The sequence below is a fragment of the Nelumbo nucifera genome, chromosome 4 (assembly GCF_055504915.1).
Source record: "Nelumbo nucifera cultivar China Antique chromosome 4, China Antique-T2T, whole genome shotgun sequence".
Classification (NCBI taxonomy): domain Eukaryota; kingdom Viridiplantae; phylum Streptophyta; class Magnoliopsida; order Proteales; family Nelumbonaceae; genus Nelumbo; species Nelumbo nucifera.
The window spans coordinates 69937277-69957782 of record NC_142652.1 but is presented as its reverse complement, the minus strand read 5'-3'; the positions used below and the strand labels follow the sequence as shown (position 1 = coordinate 69957782).

At 41.0% G+C, this 20506-nt stretch overlaps 2 protein-coding genes across 2 annotated transcripts; both read left to right on the top strand.

Annotated features, from left to right (window-relative positions):
• The first annotated feature begins 10375 nt into the window (after window positions 1-10375).
• LOC148800693 (uncharacterized) lies at window positions 10376-14204 on the top strand. Its single transcript, XM_088903825.1, has 6 exons — window positions 10376-10721; window positions 10836-10912; window positions 11177-11504; window positions 12350-12555; window positions 12769-13040; window positions 13538-14204. Exons 1-6 carry the CDS (start codon window positions 10376-10378, stop codon window positions 14202-14204), a joined length of 1896 nt encoding a protein of 631 aa, XP_088759951.1.
• A 3944-nt stretch (window positions 14205-18148) lies between these two features.
• On the top strand, window positions 18149-20297 carry LOC104590999 (pectinesterase/pectinesterase inhibitor-like). The gene is made up of 2 exons (XM_019196612.2): window positions 18149-19212; window positions 19313-20297. Exons 1-2 carry the CDS (start codon window positions 18207-18209, stop codon window positions 20008-20010), a joined length of 1704 nt encoding a protein of 567 aa, XP_019052157.2. The 5' UTR covers window positions 18149-18206; the 3' UTR covers window positions 20011-20297.
• The last annotated feature ends 209 nt before the right edge of the window (window positions 20298-20506 follow it).

The following is a 20506-nucleotide window of genomic DNA, read 5'->3' as shown; positions in this document are numbered from 1 at the left end:
CAGACGCAAGATTAGCCCATCAGGTGCAACCCTAAATGGCCTTACACTAATCCTCTCAGCCCATAATGATCAAATATTGCCCGACAAGAGAGGACCTCTCCCTCGGCTGCAAGGAACAGTGTTGCACTCTCAACTCACATGGATCCCGGGAATTAAAACCATTTGCAAATATTTTGAAACTGTATAAGTATATATATCATATATATAAAACTTGCAAAACAAAATTCCAACGATTGAAATCAACTGCCGGCAGTTTGGTTTCCATCAGAGAGAGTGCATCCCCGATCATTACTTTTGTCCGAACAAAATTCCAATGATCACCCACTCAGATGAATTCTCAGACTGTCCCAACATACCCAGGTTTTGACCCCCGCTAAGGATCTCACTGATTGGCATATCAAGGATAGCCCAATCCGACACCTAGTGGTGTCCAAGGTCCAGAGCAATACTTGAAATCTGGTCTGGTTCAAGGGTTCAAGTAATCCTACACTGCATGTGCCTTGGGTATCACCCTGGCGGCTAAGACAAGCCACCCCAACACTTGGCAGCACACCAGTGTCAGCCTTGGCAGGATAAATCTCCCCAGACTTATCCAACGGCTATGAAGGTTCTAAACTAACACGAATCTCATTAAGTGTCCAGTTTAAGGGTCTTACACAGAAATATACCACACAACATGAATCAAAGATGTACTTTATTTATTTACACTAAATATCAAAAGTACATCAAAACTGATTGAAGCTAAGGGCTTACAAAACTGTCTAACAGGTGTAACATTCCAGTTTTGCCCACTAATCACCAATGTCCAGGGCAATACTAGAATTCTGGTCCGGTTCAGGGTTTCAAGTAAACCTACACTACATGTACCTCGGGTCTCACCCTGGCAGCTGAGACAGGCTATCCCAACCAACTTGGCGGCACATGAGTGTCAGCCTTAGCAGGATAAATCTCCCCAGACTTATCCAACGGTTGCAAACATTCTAAACTAACACGAGTCTCGTATGTGTCCAATTTAAGGGTATCACACAGAAACACACCACCATAACATGAATCAAATATGTACTTTATTCATTTACAATAAATGTCATAAGGTACTGTTAGACAGTTTTGTATGCCCTTAGCTTCAATCAGAATGATGTACTTTATGAGTTTATTGTAAATGAATAAAGATACATATTTGATTCATGTTCCCTTGGTATGTTTCTGTGTAATACCCTTAAACTGGACACTTAATGAGACTCGTGTTAGTTTAGAATGTTCACAGCCAGTGGGTCGGTCTGGGGAGACCTATCCTGACAAGGCTGACACTGTAGTGCCACCAAGTCGGTTGGGGTGGCTTGTCTCAGCTGCCAGGGTGAGACCCTAGGCACATACAGTGTAGGATTAATTGAATCTTTGAACTGGACCAGATTTCCAGTATTGCCCTGGACCTTGGAGATTGATGGGCAAAACTGGAAAGTTACACCCGACCCCTAGACTCGATTATGATACTACACTAGGTGTCGGATTGGGCTGTATTTGATGTACCAATCAGTGAGATCCTTAGCGGGGGTCAAAACCTGGGTATGTTGGGACAGTCCGAGAATTCATCTGAGTGGGTGATCATAGTGACAGGATCAGCCCCTTTGTCGGACAAAGGTAATGATCGGGGATGCACTCTCACTGATGGAAACCAAGACTGCCGGCAGCCAATTTCAACCGTTGAGATTTGTTTTGCAAAATATATTTTATGTAAGATATAAAAGTATATATGTATGGTTTCTAAATTGTTTGCAAGAAGGTTTTAATTCCCGGGATCCATAAAAGTGGAGAGTGCAACACTGTTCCTTGCAGCCGAGGGAGAGGTCCTCTCTTGTCGGGCAGTGTATGATCATTATGGGCTGAGAGGTTAAGTGTAAGACCATTGAGGATAATGCCTGATGGGCTAATCTTGCATCTGCCCACAGTCCCTGGGTGTTACAAGGTGGCTTGGCCCAGGGACCACTTAGTGTAAGTGTTGGGCCCATAGAGCTCATTTGATGGGTTTCAGGCGGTACACTGTCTTCAGCAGTGCATTCGGCCAGGCCTTGTAACAAAGGCTGGGCTGAACCCATGTGGCTGATGTGTAGATCAATGCTTGGGTCCCACGCCATACAAGGAAGCCCAACTGGGCAGCAATTTGGAAGCCTTTTGAGTACATAACCTTAAATGGGCCTTAAGCCCATTTCGAACTGGGCTGATTTGATCAGTCATTTAAAAGGGGCGAATTCTAAAGAGGGTCAGCTGAAAGGATTGGGCTTAGACCCTATCCACTCAGAGAGTCCAAGATCTAAATGGGATTTAGATCTGGAAACCTCCTAATTAGATTAGGAGACAGCTGATCTTATCTGCAGATAAGATAAGGGTTATCCCTTATCACTAAGGGACTTCTAACCCAAATATGATTTGGATTAGCAGCTCCTAATCTGATTAGGAGCTGATCCCTTTTGAGATTATAAAAGGGGAAGGGGGCGGCAGCCTACTACACAACTACATCATCAATAGCATTCTTCTCTTCAAGAAAGAGAGATTAAGAGATTTCCTGCATACTGCGAATTCTCTTCTGCCGCCACCTTCCTGCCATTGCCATTCCTTCAGTTCGATCTCCAGTTCTTGGGAGCAATCAAGATTGGATCTTGATTTCAATCTTTTGTGAAAAGATTGGTTGGAGCTGTACTCAAGTCGTCCAGTTGATCCTTACGAAGGATCAAGTTCTTTTGAAGAACGTTGCTGATTCTACTCCACCCTGCACTGCGCCATCTTCAGTGGGAGCAGTTTTTGGATCCTTCCTTGGGCGTGAACACCTCCGTTGGGAGATAGTATTTCTCCGTATCAGGTATTATCCTCTCCCACTCCTTTTGGTTCAGATCTGGTTCAGTTTATGGTTCAAGATTGATCCTTGAAAATATGATTTTCTAAATAGGGAATACGATTCCCAGTTGAAGGGAGAGATAAAATTTTTGAAATTCGCCCCTTATTCCGCAATCTTTTGGGCGTCCATAGGATGGATCTCTCATCCCTTCAGGTACATCATTCTGATTGGAGCTAAGGGCATACACTGTCTAACAATTTCAAGCCTAAAAATTTTTAAATTTTTCTTGGAATTTTGGTGAAGTAATGGCCAGTTTTGGACATGTGTAGGGTGCCTAACACCTTCCTACACCGTACCTTGGTCTCCAAACTCTAAGAATCTCAACCTCATAGGGAAATAAGTCACCAAGAAAATAAAATGTTTTTATTTTAAAAATCTCTAGTTTTCTTAAATTCCCATTTTACAAAAATTTTGGTGGCAACTTCATCAGTTAAATTCCCATTTTTATAATTCCCTTAAAAATGGTGTAATGTGTGACAAAACTATTGTTATAATTTTATATTTTTATAATTATTCTTTAATTGTATACACAAATTTCTCTCTCATCAATCAATTCCCGCTATTTTATTAATTATTCTTAAATAAGTTTATCAATTAAATTAACTTAATCAAATTAAATTAGCTTACAAAGACCAAACACAAGTTAATTAAGTTAATTGGGATACCTACTTAGTATCTAGCCTTCCCGACCTAATTGGGTCTTGAACAGGACTGCTTTAGTGGGGCCAAGGATGGGGGTAAGGAATAACTAGGATACCTGATCGAGGATAGAACCAGTGATAGGAAGTCTCTACCTTAATGATGGGGATCTCATCTAGGAAACTAGATAACTTTTGAAAATAGTTCTTTATAATTATAATAAGGCCACTACATATAGACGACAAATTTCTATGTAATCTCAGTTATTGATGACAGATAAATGCTAAACCATTTTAGATTATAATATTTTTATTTATTTTACGTATATCTTTTCCTAAACAAATATTTTCATTTAGAAAAGAAGAATTCAGAGATTTGGGTCCTACATAGGGGAACTTGTCTCCATTAGGGATGTAGGTTTATTTTTCTCCCTAATAGAAATCGAGGACAGGATGTGGAGTTGCTTCAAAATTAGGGGTGAGTATGGGAATATGAACCTCACCCTAAGCTCACCTCATTGACATTCATAAAATATGTAATTAGGCATGTCAATAGACTAGATTTGGGTTGGACATCATCCAAATCAGCACCAATTCAAACTGTCCAATAAGAAATATTGAATTGTACTATTCCAGCATTAATGTTCCAAATATTTTATTGGATCGGATGGGACTTGGTCCATCTGTAATAGATTTATATTGCACTCTATTGGGTTATACCAATATATAGTCAATTGACAAAATATAAAATATTGGTAGAAGCATATCGGCCAGTATCGAAGCTCGCTCTCCCTTTTTTGTTTTTCTTTAAACCTAGTTCAAAGGGGTCAATTTAAGGCTGGTCTACCCTTTAAACTAGGTCACACCTCAATACGACCCCTATAGGAGAATATCGTTAAGCCAACAATTTTATATGATAAGCTCGATACCGGATATATCTGAAAGAATGGTAAGATGCATCATATGGATGCCAAAAAGGTTGCGGAATGGGTGGGCGAATTTCAAAAATTTCTTGCCATTCTTCCAACTGGGAATCATATTCCCTGAATTTAGAATACAGTATTCAAGGATCTGACTTGAATCAAAACCGAACCAGATCTGAACCAAAAGAGAAGGGAAGGGAAATACATGATCTGGAGAAGCAGTATCTCCCAACGTTGGTGCTCACGGCCAAAGAAAAGATCCAAGAACTGCTCCCACTGAAGATGACACAGTGATGATGGAACAGAACCAACAGTGTTTGTCCCATGAACCAGGTTCTTCTCAAGAACTCGATGGAAGCAGAGAGCACCACACAAGCCTTCACAGAGAACTCGAACTGGCAGTAGATGGCGGCGGTTGCTGAAGGAGAAGACTAGAGAAGAAGATGGTGAACTGCTTTCTCTTCTCTAGGGTTTTTGAGATCCTATCTCAAGAAGCAGAGTGTTCTGCAAATTCCCTATGGATCGAATTCTTGTAATTCGAATTAGGGTTTTCTCCTCCTTTCTTTGTGATTAAGAAACCTCCCAATCTCATTAGGACTTATCCTAATCCAAATCTGTATTTGGATAAGGAGTTTTCTTAATCCTATCTACAGATTAGATCAACCCACTCCTGATCTTAGCAGAAGATTACCAGATTCAAATCCTAATTTGATTTTGGTCTCCATGAGTGGATAGGGTCAAGACCCAATCCTTTTTGGCTTACCCTAATCTCATATCCACCCCTTTAAGAGACTGATCAAATCAGCCCAGTTCGAAATGGGCTTTAGGCCCAATATGTATTAAGTGCTCAATAGGCTTTCAAACTCCTGCCCAGTTGGGCTTCTTTGTATGGCGCGGGACCCAAGCATTGATCTACACATCAGCCACATGGGTTCGGCCCAACCTCTGTTACAAGGCCTGGCCGAATTCACTGGAAAGCCCAGTGAACCCCCGGAGCCCATCACATGGACTCTATGGGCCCAACACTTACACTAAGTGGTCCCTGGGTCAAGATATCTTATAAAAACCTAGGGATTGTGGGCAGATGCAAGATTAGCCCATCAGGTATAACCTTAAATGGCCTTACACTCAACCTCTCAGCCCATAATGATCAAACACTGCCCGACAAGAGAGGACCTCTCCCTCGGCTGCAAGGAACAGTGTTGCACTCTCTGCTCACATGGATCCCGGGGTTTAAAACCATTTGCAAACATTTTGAAACCGTACATATCTATATATCTTATATATAATTTTTGCAAAACAAAATTCCAATGATTGAAGTCAACTGCCGGAAGTTTGGTTTCCATCAGAGAGAGTGCATTCCCAATCATTACCTTTGTCTGACAAAGGGGCTGATCCTGTCACTATGATCACCCACTCAGATGAATTCTCAGACTGTCCTAACATACCCAGGTTTTGACCCCCGCTAAGGATCTCACTGATTGGCATATCAAAGACAACGCAATCCGAAACCCAGTGTAGTATCATAATCGAGTCTAGGGGTCAGGTGTAACTTTCTAGTTTTGTCCATCAATATCCAAGGTCCAGGGCATTTACTAGAAATTTGGTCCGGTTCAAAGATTCAAGCAATCCTACACCACATGTGCTTTGGGTTTCACCCTGGTAGCTGAGACAGGCCACCCCAACACTTGGCAACACACTAGTGACAGCCTTAGCAGGATAAATCTCCCCAGACATATCCAATGGCTGTGAACATTCTAAACTAGCACGTCTCATTAAGTGTCCAGTTTAAGGGTCTTACACAAAAAGATACCACACAACATGAATCAAACATGCACTTTATTTATTTACACTAAATGTCAGAAGTACATCAAAACTTGATTGGTGCTAAGGGCATACAAAACTGTCTAACAGCTCCCACTTGCACTTAGGTCCAATCTGGTACAAGCCGGAGTCCCATGCTTTCCACGTATTTCTCAAACACTTTCTGTGTGAGTGGCTTAGTGAATGGGTCTGCCACATTATCCGCTGATGCTACCCTCTGAATCAGGACGTCCCCTCTACCTACAATCTCCTGCAGTACCTTGTACTTCCTCTCGATGTGCTTTGACTTCGAGTGGGCTCGAGGCTCCTTAGCCTGGGCGATCGCTCCATTGTTGTTACACAACAACGGGATGGGTGATGTGCTGGACGGAACCACTCTTCATTCATGAATGAACTTTTTCATCTACACAGCTTCCTTGGCAGCTTCACTTATGGCAATGCACTCGGCTTCGGTTGTGGAGTCTGCCGTGGACCCCTATTTGCTGCTTTTCCAGCAAACAACACACGATCCTATCGTGAAAACATACCCAGATGTAGACTTTCTTTCATCTGGATCCGACTGGAAATCGACACCAGTATACCCTAGGTTGGACCGAATTAATTCTTGCAATTAAACATTAGTTTCAGACCTTCAAGTGGGAGAAATCAGGACTGAAAACAGTCTCCTTCGAACCCTAGATTTGGTCCAAATAGTTTTGGTCCAATCTGGTCCGGAAAGGCCCGAAACCAATTTTCAATTCAAGAATCAATTCAAGAAAGATCTGAAATTAATTATTCTGATTATAGACAATCACAAATCAGACATGGGACTGTTCATACCGAATCCACCATCAAAACAGAGGTTAGAACGCAGGGTTGCAGTTTCATAAACTGCAAAACGCAGATTGCGACAGTGACATCTGCGAACCTCTAGCACCGCCGCCAACTTCAATCAAGAAATAAAAAAACAGAAATACTAATTTCTATTAATTAATTACAACTTGATTGAATCCTATACATTCAGCCTAGAAAAATAACAAAAAAAATATTTACAAACCGAATGAATAGAAACTGCAAAAAGAATGCGTAGACATTCTGCACTGAATCTGCATCTCGATCTCTAGGTACGAACAACCCAATAAATCAAGAAATAAATAAACAACAATTCTAAATTAATTTCAGATTTACAAAATTAATTTCAGATCAATCGCCCCACATCCAGAAACAAATTTTCTAGAAATAAAAACAATCTGTGCAAATCCGGGTAGAACAACTTCTACCCATTTGCGTAGGTTCAGATCTGATTTTATTTGATTCAAGATTCGAACCTGGCTTTGATACCACTGAAAGAATGGTAAGATCCATCATATGGACACCAAAAAGGTTGCAGAATGGGTGGTCGATTTTCAAAAATTTCTTGCCATTCTTCGAGCTGGGAATCATATTCCCGGAATTTAGAATACGGTATTCAAGGATCTGACTTGAATCAAAACCGAACCAGATCTGAACCAAAAGAGAAGGGAGGGATATACCTGATCCGGAGAAGCAGTGCCTCCCAACATTGGTGTTCACGCCCAAAAAAAAGATCCAACAACTGCTCCCACTGAAGATGACACAGTGATGATGGAACAAAACCAGCAGTGTTTGTCCCACGAACCAGGTTCTTGTCAAAAATCGATGGAAGCAGAGAGCACCACACAAGATCAAGAACTTTTCTTGATCTTTCTTCACAGAGAACTCGAACTAGCAGTAGATGGCGGCGGCTGCTGAAGGAGAAGACTAGAGATGAAGTTGGCAAGCTACCAAGAAGAGTAGTTCGACCTACTGAGAAGCAGAGCATGGAGGGATCGAAATTCATGAGCAGCTAAGCTTTTCTTTTTTGGTTGAAGGGGGGAGGTTTGATTGTGTCATCGTGAGGTTCTATATTTAATTCAAGTTCTTGATTTTTAATTCAAGTATTCATTGGTTCTTGTGCATATTCTCATTGGATGTTAATGTTAATTAGTCTGACAAATTAATTAATGTTGATTTTCCTACTGCTATCCATAGTTCGGTGATCCGTAATTATCACGAATAATGGTACAAGTAGCAATTAGGTTAATATCTTTCTTGGTCAATTGTTTGTGACAGCCTTTGACTAATGTATTGACATGTTTTAACCTAAAGGGAATTGATGGAACAGAATTCGATAGTTGCAACTAATTGATATGGAATGCTATCGTACCCAGTTGATTAGTGATAAGTGTTGATCGAATGCTGGGTTTGGTCAGCTGAATTAGGAAAACACAAGGTTTATTATGGCTATCCTAATAAATCTAAGGTTAAATGCTTGAATTGCAAGACTATTGAAGTCTACCTATGATCGATGGCCAATTGACAAAACCGAACCCTTGAATTTGAATTCGGTAAGACTGATTTCTATTGTTTGATATTGCTATTGCTTTATTGTTCTTTTAGAAATTTTAATTATTTAATTTTCCCACTCTATTATATTGCGCATTCGGCTAAGAAATTATTCCTTAGCTCCCTGTGGGATTCGACCTAGTACCACTATTACTACAAAAATTTTATTGTGGGACTAGCATTAATTTTGAGGGCTTCGACAACCTGTCAAAATTTTGGCACCGTTGCCGAGGAGCAACTTTAATTTCTTAGCTATTGCCTTCTTTTGTTAACCTTCTTATTTTATTACTCGTGCTTCTCAACGAGTTGAACTCGAGTGAGAGGACTACCCGTCATTTATGGAAGGAGGCAATGCAAAGGAAGGATTGTTCACCTAAAAGGGTGAATTCAGATTTCGATCTACCAACTTGTGATCAACCCATCTTCCAAGAGGAAGAAATGATGGCTGATAGAAAGAGAACATTGAGGGAGTTGGCTGCACCGATTATGAACCAACAGCCCCTATGCATAACATATCCCACTCTTCAGGTAGCTTTTGAACTGAAATCTGGTTTAATACAATTACTACCTATTTTCCATGGTTTCCAGGTGAGGACCCCCATAAGCATCTAAAGGAATTCCTTGTCGTCTGTTTGAGCATGAAGCCCCAAGGTATGATCGAGGATCAGGTAAAATTTATAGCTTTTCCATTTACTTTACGAGATAAAGCAAAGGATTGGTTATATATTCTTCCTCCCGATTCAATACGCACATGGGATGAGATGAATAGAATATTTTTAGATAAATATTTTCCTGCATTCCGGGCTGCAAACATTTGGAAGGAAATATGTGGAGTTCGGCAGTTTGGTGGTGAGACATTATATGAGTATTGGGAAAGGTTTAAACAACTTGTTGCTAGCTGTCCACACCACCAAATACCTGAACAACTGTTGATCCAATACTTCTATGAAGGGCTCCAGCCCATGGATAGAAGTATGGTAGATGTAGCCCGTAGAGGAGCCTTGGTGAACAAAACACCCAAAGCGGCCAGGGAATTAATTTCCAACATGGCCGAAAATTCACAACAGTTCGGCACAAGGACAGATGGCACCATTAGGCGTGTTAATGAGGTAAATCATGCTAATTTAGAAAATCAGATTTCAGATTTAATTGCTTTGGTTAAGCAACTGGCTGTAGGACAATTACAAACAGTCAAGGTGTGTGGTATTTGTTCGATCCCTGGTCATCCTACGGACATGTGTCCATCACTACAGGATGGATCGATGCAGCAAGTAAATGCAGTAGGAGGATTCCCGGGCCAGCCCCAACAAAAATATGATCCCTACTCCAATTATTACAATCCAGGGTGGAGGGATCATCCAAATCTAAGCTACGGGAACCAAGGAGGACAGCAGAAATATCAGCCCCAATTTTTCAATCGACAGCCCCAATTTTCAGCACCTATCACAGCGCAAGGCCAACCCCCATCTTCAGGTATGTCGCTCGATGAAATAGTTAAGGCTCTAGCTACTAACACTCAGCAATTTCAGCAAGAAACAAGAGCCAGCATTCAGAATTTGGGGAACCAAATCAGCCAACATGCCACTTCCATTAGCAAGTTGGAGGCGCAAAACTCCGGGAAACTACCATCACAGACGGTAGTCAACCAAAAGGAGAATGCTAGTACAGTAGTGTTGAGAAGTTGAAAGGAGTTGCAGCCCCGACCAAGCCCACCATCGATGGCAGCCAAGGAAGAGGAAAAACAAGGGTCAACTAACGGCCCCATCAAGGTAATATCCGACCCCCCTTTCCCTAAAGTTACTAATGCAGTTGTACCACCTTTTTCTAGCAGGATGGAAAAGTCCAAGAAAGAGGAATATGAGCAAGAAGTGCTAGAAACCTTCAAGAAGGTGGAGATCAACATCCCTTTGTTATATGCAATAAAACAAATCCCAAAATATGCAAAATTTTTGAAAGAATTATGCACTAACAAGAAGAGGCTGCGAATCGATGAGAAGGTAAGAGTTGGGGAGAACGTTTCAGCCGTTATCAAGAGGACCTTGCCAGAAAAACGTGTTGATCTAGGTATGTTCACCCTACCTTGTGTGATTGGCAATAAACGAATCGAGCGTGCTATGTTAGACTTAGGCGCATCTATCAATGTCATGCCATACTTGATTTACTGTGCCTTAAGATTAGGTCATTTGAAAGAAACTAGAGTTGTTATCCAATTAGCTGATCGTTCTAATGCCTACCCAGAGGGGATTGTTGAGGATGTATTGGTGTAGGTTAATGATTTAATTTTTCAAGCTGATTTCTACATCCTGAAGATGGAGGAGGACACGACCACAAGTTCAGCCCCGCTTCTATTAGGTAGGCCATTCATGAAAATGGCCAAGACCAAAATAGATGTTGACGAGGGTACCCTCTCCGTTGAATTCGACGGAGAGATTCTTAAATTTAATATTGTTGAAGCCATGAAATATCCTAGTGAATGTCATTCAATCTGCTCTATTGATACCATTGATTCGATTGTGCAGGAAGTCTTTGGAGAGGACATGGATGATGAGCTGGAATACAAGGCACAATCGGATAGGGAAGAGGAGTTCGATGCATCCTATGACAGTTCGGAACCAATGCCGAAACAAATGGTAAGCAATTCTGATATTCCATCGACAATTTCTCACACAAAATTGCTGCCTTCTGTTTTGCAGGCTCCGGAGTTGGAACTAAAGACCCTACCTGATCATCTTAAATATGCATACTTGGGCGAAAAAGAGATACTGCCCGTGATCATTGCAAAAGGGTTGACTGAGGAGCAGGAGGAGAGGGTCATCAAAGTCCTAAAAGAACATAAGACGGCGATTGGTTGGACCCTATCCGACATAAAGGGGGTCAGCCCCTCGATTTGCATGCATAGTATCCTTTTGGAAGATGGCACCAAACCTGTTAGAGAGCCACAACGAAAACTCAACCCGGTAATTTAAGAGGTAGTAATGAAGGAAGTACTTAAACTGTTAGATGAAGGGATAATTTATCCAATTTCGGACAGTAAATGGGTAAGTCCTATTCATGTTGTACCTAAGAAAACTGGGATTACTGTAGTAAAAAATCAAAATAATGAACTAATTCCCATGAGGGTATAAAGTGGCTGGCGAATGGTAATAGATTTTTGAAAACTTAACCTAGCCACTCGAAAGGACCACTTTCCCCTACCCTTCATCGATCAGATGTTAGAGAGATTAGCAGGTAAGGCCTTCTTTTGTTTTCTCGATGGGTTCTCAGGATATTATCAGATTGTTATTGCCCAGGAGGACCAAGAGAAAACAACCTTCACTTGCCCATTCGGCACCTTTGCTTACAGATGAATGCCTTTTGGTTTGTATAACGCTCCAAGAACTTTCCAAAGATGCATGATGAGTATATTTTCTGATTTTATTGAGAAATGCATTGAAGTGTTCATGGATGATTTTACTATGGTAATTTGTTTGATGACTGCCTAAATAGTTTAAGTAAAATTCTGAATCGGTGTGTGGAAACAAATCTTGTCTTAAACTATGAAAAATGCCACTTTATGGTGAAGGAAGGCATTGTGTTGAGACATGTTATTTCAGCTAGAGAAATAGAGGTTGACAAGGCCAAGATTGATTTAATTGTGAGCTTACCCTACCCTACAAATGTTAGGGAGGTTCGTTCCTTTCTTGGACATGCAGGTTTTTATCGCAGGTTCATCAGAGATTTTTCAAAAATTGCCTTGCCATTGTCCAATCTGCTGCAAAAGGATGTGCCTTTCGATTTTGGTGATGAGTGCAAGGAAGCATTTGACACACTCAAGAAGCTGTTAACAATTGCACCCATTATTCAACCACCCGATTGGAACTTGCCCTTTGAGATCATGACCGATGCAAGCAACTATGCGGTAGGGGCTGTTCTAGGTCAAGGAATTGATGGGAAGAGCCACATCATTTACTATGCTTCCAAAACATTGAATGCTGCACAGAGCAACTACACAACTACTGAAAAGGAGTGACTGGCTATTGTGTTTGCTTTAGACAAATTTTGATCATATTTGCTTGGCACTAAAGTACTTGTATTTTTTGACCATGCAACTTTGAAATACCTACTACTGAAGAAGGAGTCAAAACCGAGGCTGATAAGGTGGATACTCTTGCTCCAAGAGTTTGATTTAGAGATTAAGGATCGAAAGGGAGCTGAAAACTCGGTGGCGGATCATCTAAGTAGGTTGGTGAAAGATGAGGACTCCTCACCCATCTATGAGTTGTTTCCTGATGAGCAGTTGTTTCACATGAAAGGTATAGTTCCATGGTATGCTGATATTGTGAACTACTTGGTCACCGGATTTTTGCCTAATGACCTTAGCAAATCCATGAGGAACAAAATCAGGTTTGAGGGAAAATAATATGTATGGGACGAACCATATCTATGGAAATTCTGTTCTGATCAAATGATTAGGAGGTGTGTCCCTGAGGATGAGAAGATGTCGATTCTAACCTTTTGTCATATATATGCTTATGGTGGCCATTTTGGGCCAAAGAGGACTGCTTGAAAAGTCTTAGATAGTGGGTTGTATTGGGCAACCCTATTTCGAGATGCATACTTGTTTTGTAAAAATTGTGAAAGATGTCAGCAAACAGGTACACTATCTCGCAGGAATGAGATGCCCCAAACCTCCATTCTTATATGTGAAATATTTGATGTTTGGGGTATTGATTTCATGGGACCCTTTCCGCCCTGTTGTGGTTTTTCTTATATACTTTTGGCAGTCGATTATGTCTCCAAATGGGTGGAAGCAAAAGCCACCAAGACTGATGATTCTAAGTGTGTTGTAGGGTTTATCAAATCTAACATCTTCAGTAGGTTTGGCCTTCCTTGTTGAGAAGGTATGGGGTGCATCACCGAATCGCCACTACTTATCACCCCCAGACTAACAGACAAGCTGAAATTTCCAATAGAGAGGTCAAGTCCAATTTGGAGAAGACGGTGAATCCGGGAAGGAAGGATTGGAGCCTACGTCTAGATGACGCTCTCTGGGCATATCGAACAGCTTACAAAACCCCAATAGGGATGTCCCCTTACAGGTTGATTTTTGGAAAATCTTGCCACTTGCTGGTTGAAATTGAACACAAGGCCTATTGGGCAATCAAGCGATGCAATATGAATATGGAAGAAGCCAGAAAGGAAAGGAAGTTCCAATTGCAAGAACTAGAAGAGTTGAGATTAGAAGCATATGAAAATTCAAGAATCTACAAAGAGAAGACCAAATTGTTCCATGATAATTTACTCTTAAAAAAACAATTTGAAATTGGACAAAAGGTCTTATTGTACAATTCTCGACTCCAACTCATGCCGGGTAAGTTGCGTTCCAGGTGGATGGGTACATTTATTGTGACTGATGTGTTTCCTTGTGGTGCAGTAGAGATCAAAAGTCTCAATACAGGTAAGGTTTTCAAGGTGAATGGGCATCGATTGAAGTTGTTCCATGAGGATGCAAATGTCTCCCCTACGGTAGACATCTCATTGTACATTCCTCGTTACTCATCGGGTTAAAAAAAAAAGCAAAGGAGGACGTCGAGCATAACGACGTTAAACAATTGCGCTTGTGGGAGGCAACCCATTGTGTTTAGTTAATTTTGTTATTTTGTTTGGTTTTGATTTTTTTGTGTTTAGTTGGAACCCAACAAGGCGAACAGGGAAGTACCCCCAAATCTTTCTACTTTATGCATAATCACATACATTGGGGACAATGTATAACTTAATTATGGGGGGATTAGGGAAATTTGGTGGAAATTGGGATAGCCTTAGCATGCTTCGATCATCACTTCTTGACCTTGCCTTTTGAAATTTCTGCCCCTTGGAAACTTATCCTTGAATGATTTCGACTACTCAGGAATCATGTGCTTAGGCTGAATAGATAGGATAGGATGCGAGCATGACTAACTGAATTTTTTTTGGCTGCATATGGTACCTCATTATTTTAATCGATCAATAGGAAGATGCATATAAATTGTCCGCATAAGGGTTTGATTGATTTTCACATAAATATCTATCAAACATGGTTTGATTATTCTAGAACTTGTTGTGTTAGGCATGTTGAGACCACGATCGATGAGTTCATGGATCAAATGGTGATGCCTTGTGATTCGATCTTGTGCAAAAACAAAAAAATAAAAAATCGTGACTTATGTGAGATGGAGCATAAAATGCACTCACATCTAGAAACGAAAGCAAGGGTGAGATGGAGCATAAAATGCACTCACCCTAGAACCCCAACCCCATTCTCACCTTCAGACCCTTGGAACTCATACTAAGTGGTGGAGATGTGATACATAGCAAGCTTATGGCAATAACACACATTGTTTTGACCTAAGAAACAAAGAAAGATAATTGAATCTGGCTGAATTGGTTTGATAAAGCAATGGGTACTTGTTCAGTCCAAGAAGGTTCAGCCGGTGGAAGGCTTGTTTCCTTGACTGTCGATTTAACTTGGTACCATGAGGAATAGTGATTTGCGATCACTCTTGGACGAGAAAAAGGAAAAAAAAAGAAATGGAAAATGGGAAGGTTACCAAGTCTGGACCGAAGCATGCGATGAATCAGGCCTTATGTTGAGAGAAAGAAAGATTGAAAATCAGTAGGTAGTTTCTTTTGTTTTTCTTGAGACTAAAAAGTACCTTATTTTTATCCCCTAATATTCACTCTTTTACATTAGTTTAACATTTAAATGGACTCATTACTCTTGTATTTCGATTTAGGGCAAGAAAGAAGGCAATTGGAAGAAAACAGGGCAATTCGGATGATGTTGCACAATTTCGGCGACAGTCAGTAATCTGGTTATAACGCTCAATTCTGGACTCCGAATTGGACAATTCGAGAGGCATCAGAAAGATGAAAGAAAGACCCACAACTTTTATGTTTTGGGTTTTAACAGATTCGGTCCACATCGAATACGAAACTGGGCCCGAAGTCGGAGCAAGTTCGCAGCCAAGCCCATTTCACAACTGAAGCCCAACTCGCAAAAGAGCCTTGTAGTAACCCAAGTGTTAAAGCAGCCCAACTCGAATTCAAGAGCCTAGAGTCTCAATTTTGAATGTAACCTCCAGAAAGAGAGTCTTATTAGATTTAAATTCTTAAATATAATCCTATAAAGATAAGAAGATTGGATTAGATCACTAGATAAGAGATAGGATAGGATTAAGTTCAAAACAGATCAGGACTTTCTAATTTGAGGTTAATCTCCTAGAGGGAGTTAGAGAGAGCCCCTCCTCCTAAAGCTATATAAAGGGGGGGGGGGGGGCGGACCAGCTCTAGCATCACTTAGGGATCCAAGAAATCATCAAGCAACTCAAGCTACCAAGAAGAGCAGTTCGACCTACTGAGAAGCAGAGCATGGAGGGATCGAAATTCAGGAGCAGCTAAGCTTTTCTTTTCTGGTTGAAGGGGGGAGGTTCGATTATGTCATCATGAGGTTCTGTATTTAATTCAAGTTCTTGCTTTTTAATTCAAGTATTCATTGGTTCTTGTGCATATTCTCATTGGGTGTTAATGTTAAATAGTCTGACAAATTAATTAATGTTGATTTTCCTATTGCTATCCATAGTTCGGTGATCCGTAATTGTCACGAATAATGGTACAAGTATCAATTAGGTTAATATCTTTCTTGGTCAATTGTTTGTGATAGCCTTTGACTAATGTATTGACATGTTTTAACCTAAAGTGAATCGATGGAACAGAATTCGATAATTGCAACTATCTCAATTATTGCTATTTTGGTTTAACTGTTTTCACAAAACTTAATGCTATCACTAATTGATATGGAACCCTATCGTACCGAGTTGATTAGTGATAAGTGTTGATCGGATGTTGGGTTTGGTCAGATGAATTAGGAAAACACAAGGTTTATTATAGCTATCCTAATAAATCTAAGGTTAAATGCTTGAATTGCAAGAGTGCCGAAGTCTACCGATGATCGATGGCCAATTGACAAAACCGAACCCTTGAATCAAAATTCGGTAAGACTGATTTCTATGGTTTGATATTGCTATTGCTTTCTCATTGTTTTAGAAATTTTAATTATTTAATTTTCCCACTCTATTATATTGCGCATTCGGCTAAGAAATTATTCCTTAGCTCCCTATGGGATTCGACCTAGTACAACTATTACTACAAAAATTTTATTGTGGGACTAACATTAATTTTGAGGGCTTCGACAATCCATCAGTGGGACCCAAGCATTGATCTATACATCAGCCACATGGGTTCGACCCACCTCTATTACAAAGCCTAGCCGAATTCACTAGAAAGTCCAGTGAACCCCCTGAGCCCATCACATGGACTCTATGGGCCCAACACTTACACTAAATGGTCCCTAGGTCATGCCATCTTATAAAAACCCAGGGACTGTGGGCAGATGCATGATTAGCCCATCAGGTAGAACCCTAAATGGCCTTACACTCAACCTCTCAGCCCACAATGATCAAACACTGGCCAACAAGAGAGGACCTCTCCCTCGGCTGCAAGGAACAGTGTTGCACTCTCTGCTCACATGGATCCCGGGATTTAAAACCATTTTCAAACATTTTGAAATCGTACATATCTATATATCTTATATATAAATTTTGCAAAACAAAATTCCAACGATTGAAATCAACTGCCGACAGTTTGGTTTCCATCAAAGAGAGTGCATTCCCGGTCATTACCTTTGTCCGACAAAGGGGCTGATCCTGTCAGTATGATCACCCACTCAGATGAATTCTCAAACTATCCCAACATACCCAGGTCTTGACCCCCGCTAAGGATCTCACTAATTGGCATATCAAAGACAGCCCAATCCGACACCCAGTGCAGTATCATAATCGAGTGTAGGGGTCAGGTTTAACTTTCCAGTTTTGCCCATCAATCTCCAAGGTCCAGGGCAATACTGGAAATCTGGTCGGGTTCAATGATTTAAGCAATCCTACACCGCATGTGCTTTGGGTCTCACCCTGGCAGCTGAAACAGGCCACCCTAACACTTGGCAGCACACCAGTGATAGCCTTGGTAGGATAAATCTCCCCAGACTTATCCAACGGCTGTGAACATTCTAAACTAACACGAGTCTTATTAAGTGTCCAGTTTAAGGGTCTTACACAGAAACATACCACACAACATGAATCAAACATGCACTTTATTCATTTACACTAAATGTCAAAAGTACATCAAAAATTGATTGGAGCTAAGGGCATACAAAATTGTCTAACAATATCATTTCGATATTTTGAACCATGGGTGTCAAAGCTAGACCAGGTTTATGTTCAACACAATCTAAATTAAATCAATTTGAATAAGAAACTTGAAAGTGTCTCCCTCGACCGTTTTGTTAAAGTCAAGTGGCGCTCAGTCAATGACCACATATTTAACGGGGCTTTGGTGGTGTTAGTTGATCAAGTAGTAATGCTAAATTGGGATTAACCATGCATGTTATAAACCCCTCGCACACACACAAGCTCCTCAGCCTCAACCTTAATTTGTCAGTTTAAAGGAGCGGGAAAGAGAAAGTGGGCAATTAAAGAAATGAATAAGCTGATAGCCTTTGGTATCTCGCTCCTCCTTGTTGTTGGTACCACCATCAATACTGCCGTCGGACATCATGGATTTTCTGTGGAAGACATTGCCAAGAAAGCAATGTCAGCGACAATGAAAAGTGTCGACGCAATCTGTGCCGCCACTGATTTCAAGGATTCATGCATTAAAACCCTTACCCCCGTAGCCAACAATGCAAGTGCTACCCCTCATGATTACCTCAAGGCCGCCTTTGAGGTCACCGCCCGAGAGGTGCAAATTGTATTGGAAAAGTCAGGCGTCATTGCTAAAGACGCCCACGGCTCCATTGATAAGATGGCAGTCGAGGATTGCAAGGAGTTGTTGCAATTTGCCATCGACGAGCTCCAATCAGCCATATCCATGGTGGGTCACCATGAAAGGCACAAAGCAGCTGATCTGACTGCAGAGCTCAAAAATTGGTTGAGCGCTGTTGTGTCTTATCAAGAGTCATGCATTGATGGATTCGAACACCGAGAGGTGAAGAGATCAATGAGAGATGGACTCCTCAATGCCACTCAGCTTACCAGCAACGCCCTCACCATCATCGGCGAGATGTCTTCAATACTCGAAACCTTAAATATCAACGTCGGCTTCAACATCAAGCCTCGGCACCAACATCACGGACAGCACGGACACCATAGACATCTAAATGCAGATGACTACCCTACTTGGTTTGCACCATCGGACCGTAAGCTTTTAGCTTTGCAAGAAAGTGGACGACTGGCGCCAAGTGCAGTGGTGGCCAAAGATGGTAGTGGGCAGTACAAGACAATTGCTGAAGCAATTTCCGCATACCCCAAGAATAGTGCTTCTAGATATGTTATATATGTGAAAACCGGGACCTACGACGAGTACATTACAATCACAAAAGAGAAGACTAATATTTTGATGTATGGAGATGGGCCAACCAGTACAATCATCACTGGACACAAAAGCAACCGTGATGGCATCACAACATTTCAGACTGCCTCGTTCTGTAAGCAGGATCCAATCAACCTAATATTCCTTTCTCCTTTAGTTCCTTTTTACTTGACTCTAATAAGTTTGTTTTTCATAAATTTCTATTCCTCTTGTAGCTGTTATTGGAGATGGATTCATCGGCAAGTCGATTGGATTTGAAAACACAGCTGGTCCAGAAGGGCATCAGGCAGTGGCGCTTCGCGTCCAAGCCGATAGGGCGGCCTTCTTCAATTGTAGAATGGATGGGTACCAAGACACTTTGTATGTTCAGGCCCATCGTCAATTCTATAAAAACTGTGCCATTTCTGGTACCATCGACTTCATATTTGGTGACTCGAGCACATTGATCCAAGATAGTACGATCATCATTAGGAGGCCTCTAGACAACCAGCAAAACACAGTGACCGCACAAGGAAAGAAATTGAAGGGTGAGAGCACTGCTTTGGTGCTCCAGAACTGCAAGATCGAGCCAGAACCGAAGCTTGTTCCCGAAAGGTTGAAGATCCCTTCGTACTTGGGCCGCCCATGGAAAGAATATGCAGTGACGGTTATCATGGAATCAACAATTGGTGATGTAATCAGACCTGAAGGGTGGTTGCCATGGGCAGGCAACTTTGCACTCGATACTTTGTTCTATGCCGAGTATAACAACGTTGGCCCAGGTGCTAACACCAACCAGAGGGTCAAATGGAAGGGTTTCAAGGTCATTACCAATAGAGACGAGGCTCTTCCTTTCACTGCTGGACCACTCCTTCAAGGGAACGAGTGGTTGCCAGAAACTGGAATACCTGTCACCCTTGGGTTGAGCCATTAAGCCATGAAGCAATTACTTGACAATAGGCAGCAGAATGTTAGAGAATATGAGACATAAGACGTCCCATATTATGTATTAACACATAAATGTACAAATAATGAGACAGCAAGTGAGAATCGTACAGTGTATTATTGTTTTCATTTTTTTTTTCTTTTTTAGTGGGAAGTGAATAATTTCTTCCCAGGGATCCCCTTTTAGGGAGTTTGGAGGGAAGTCTATCCGAACTATGTTAATTTTGAAATTGGTCAATGCTTAATAATGAGCCTTTTATTTTTCATTCATTAAAATCTCAGTTTTATGTTAATTCTAATCTCAATCAATGATGTTAGAATCTATTTAGTTTTCATTAGTTATGTTTCATAAAGTATATTTTCATGTTTAACATGGTAAATTTACCATCACCTTAAAGTAGGTTTATGAGTGGAAGATGTTTTATGAAAGAGGGATTATAGAAATACTTTTAGGTAACTTGGATGGGGATACATGAGGTTTGTCT

What these genes read in the sequence shown, in the direction of transcription:
- LOC148800693 (XM_088903825.1), top strand. Translation starts at nt 10,376, where the DNA reads ATGGCAGCCAAGGAAGAGGAAAAACAAGGGTCAACTAACGGCCCCATC. An exon ending in AGAAAAACGTGTTGATCTAG is followed by an intron (nt 10,722 to 10,835) that starts GTATGTTCACCC and finishes CCTTAAGATTAG; the next exon opens with GTCATTTGAAAGAAACTAGA. An exon ending in CCGATGCAAGCAACTATGCG is followed by an intron (nt 12,556 to 12,768) that starts GTAGGGGCTGTT and finishes CTACTACTGAAG; the next exon opens with AAGGAGTCAAAACCGAGGCT.
- LOC104590999 (XM_019196612.2), top strand. Translation starts at nt 18,207, where the DNA reads ATGAATAAGCTGATAGCCTTTGGTATCTCGCTCCTCCTTGTTGTTGGT. An exon ending in ATTTCAGACTGCCTCGTTCT is followed by an intron (nt 19,213 to 19,312) that starts GTAAGCAGGATC and finishes TTCCTCTTGTAG; the next exon opens with CTGTTATTGGAGATGGATTC.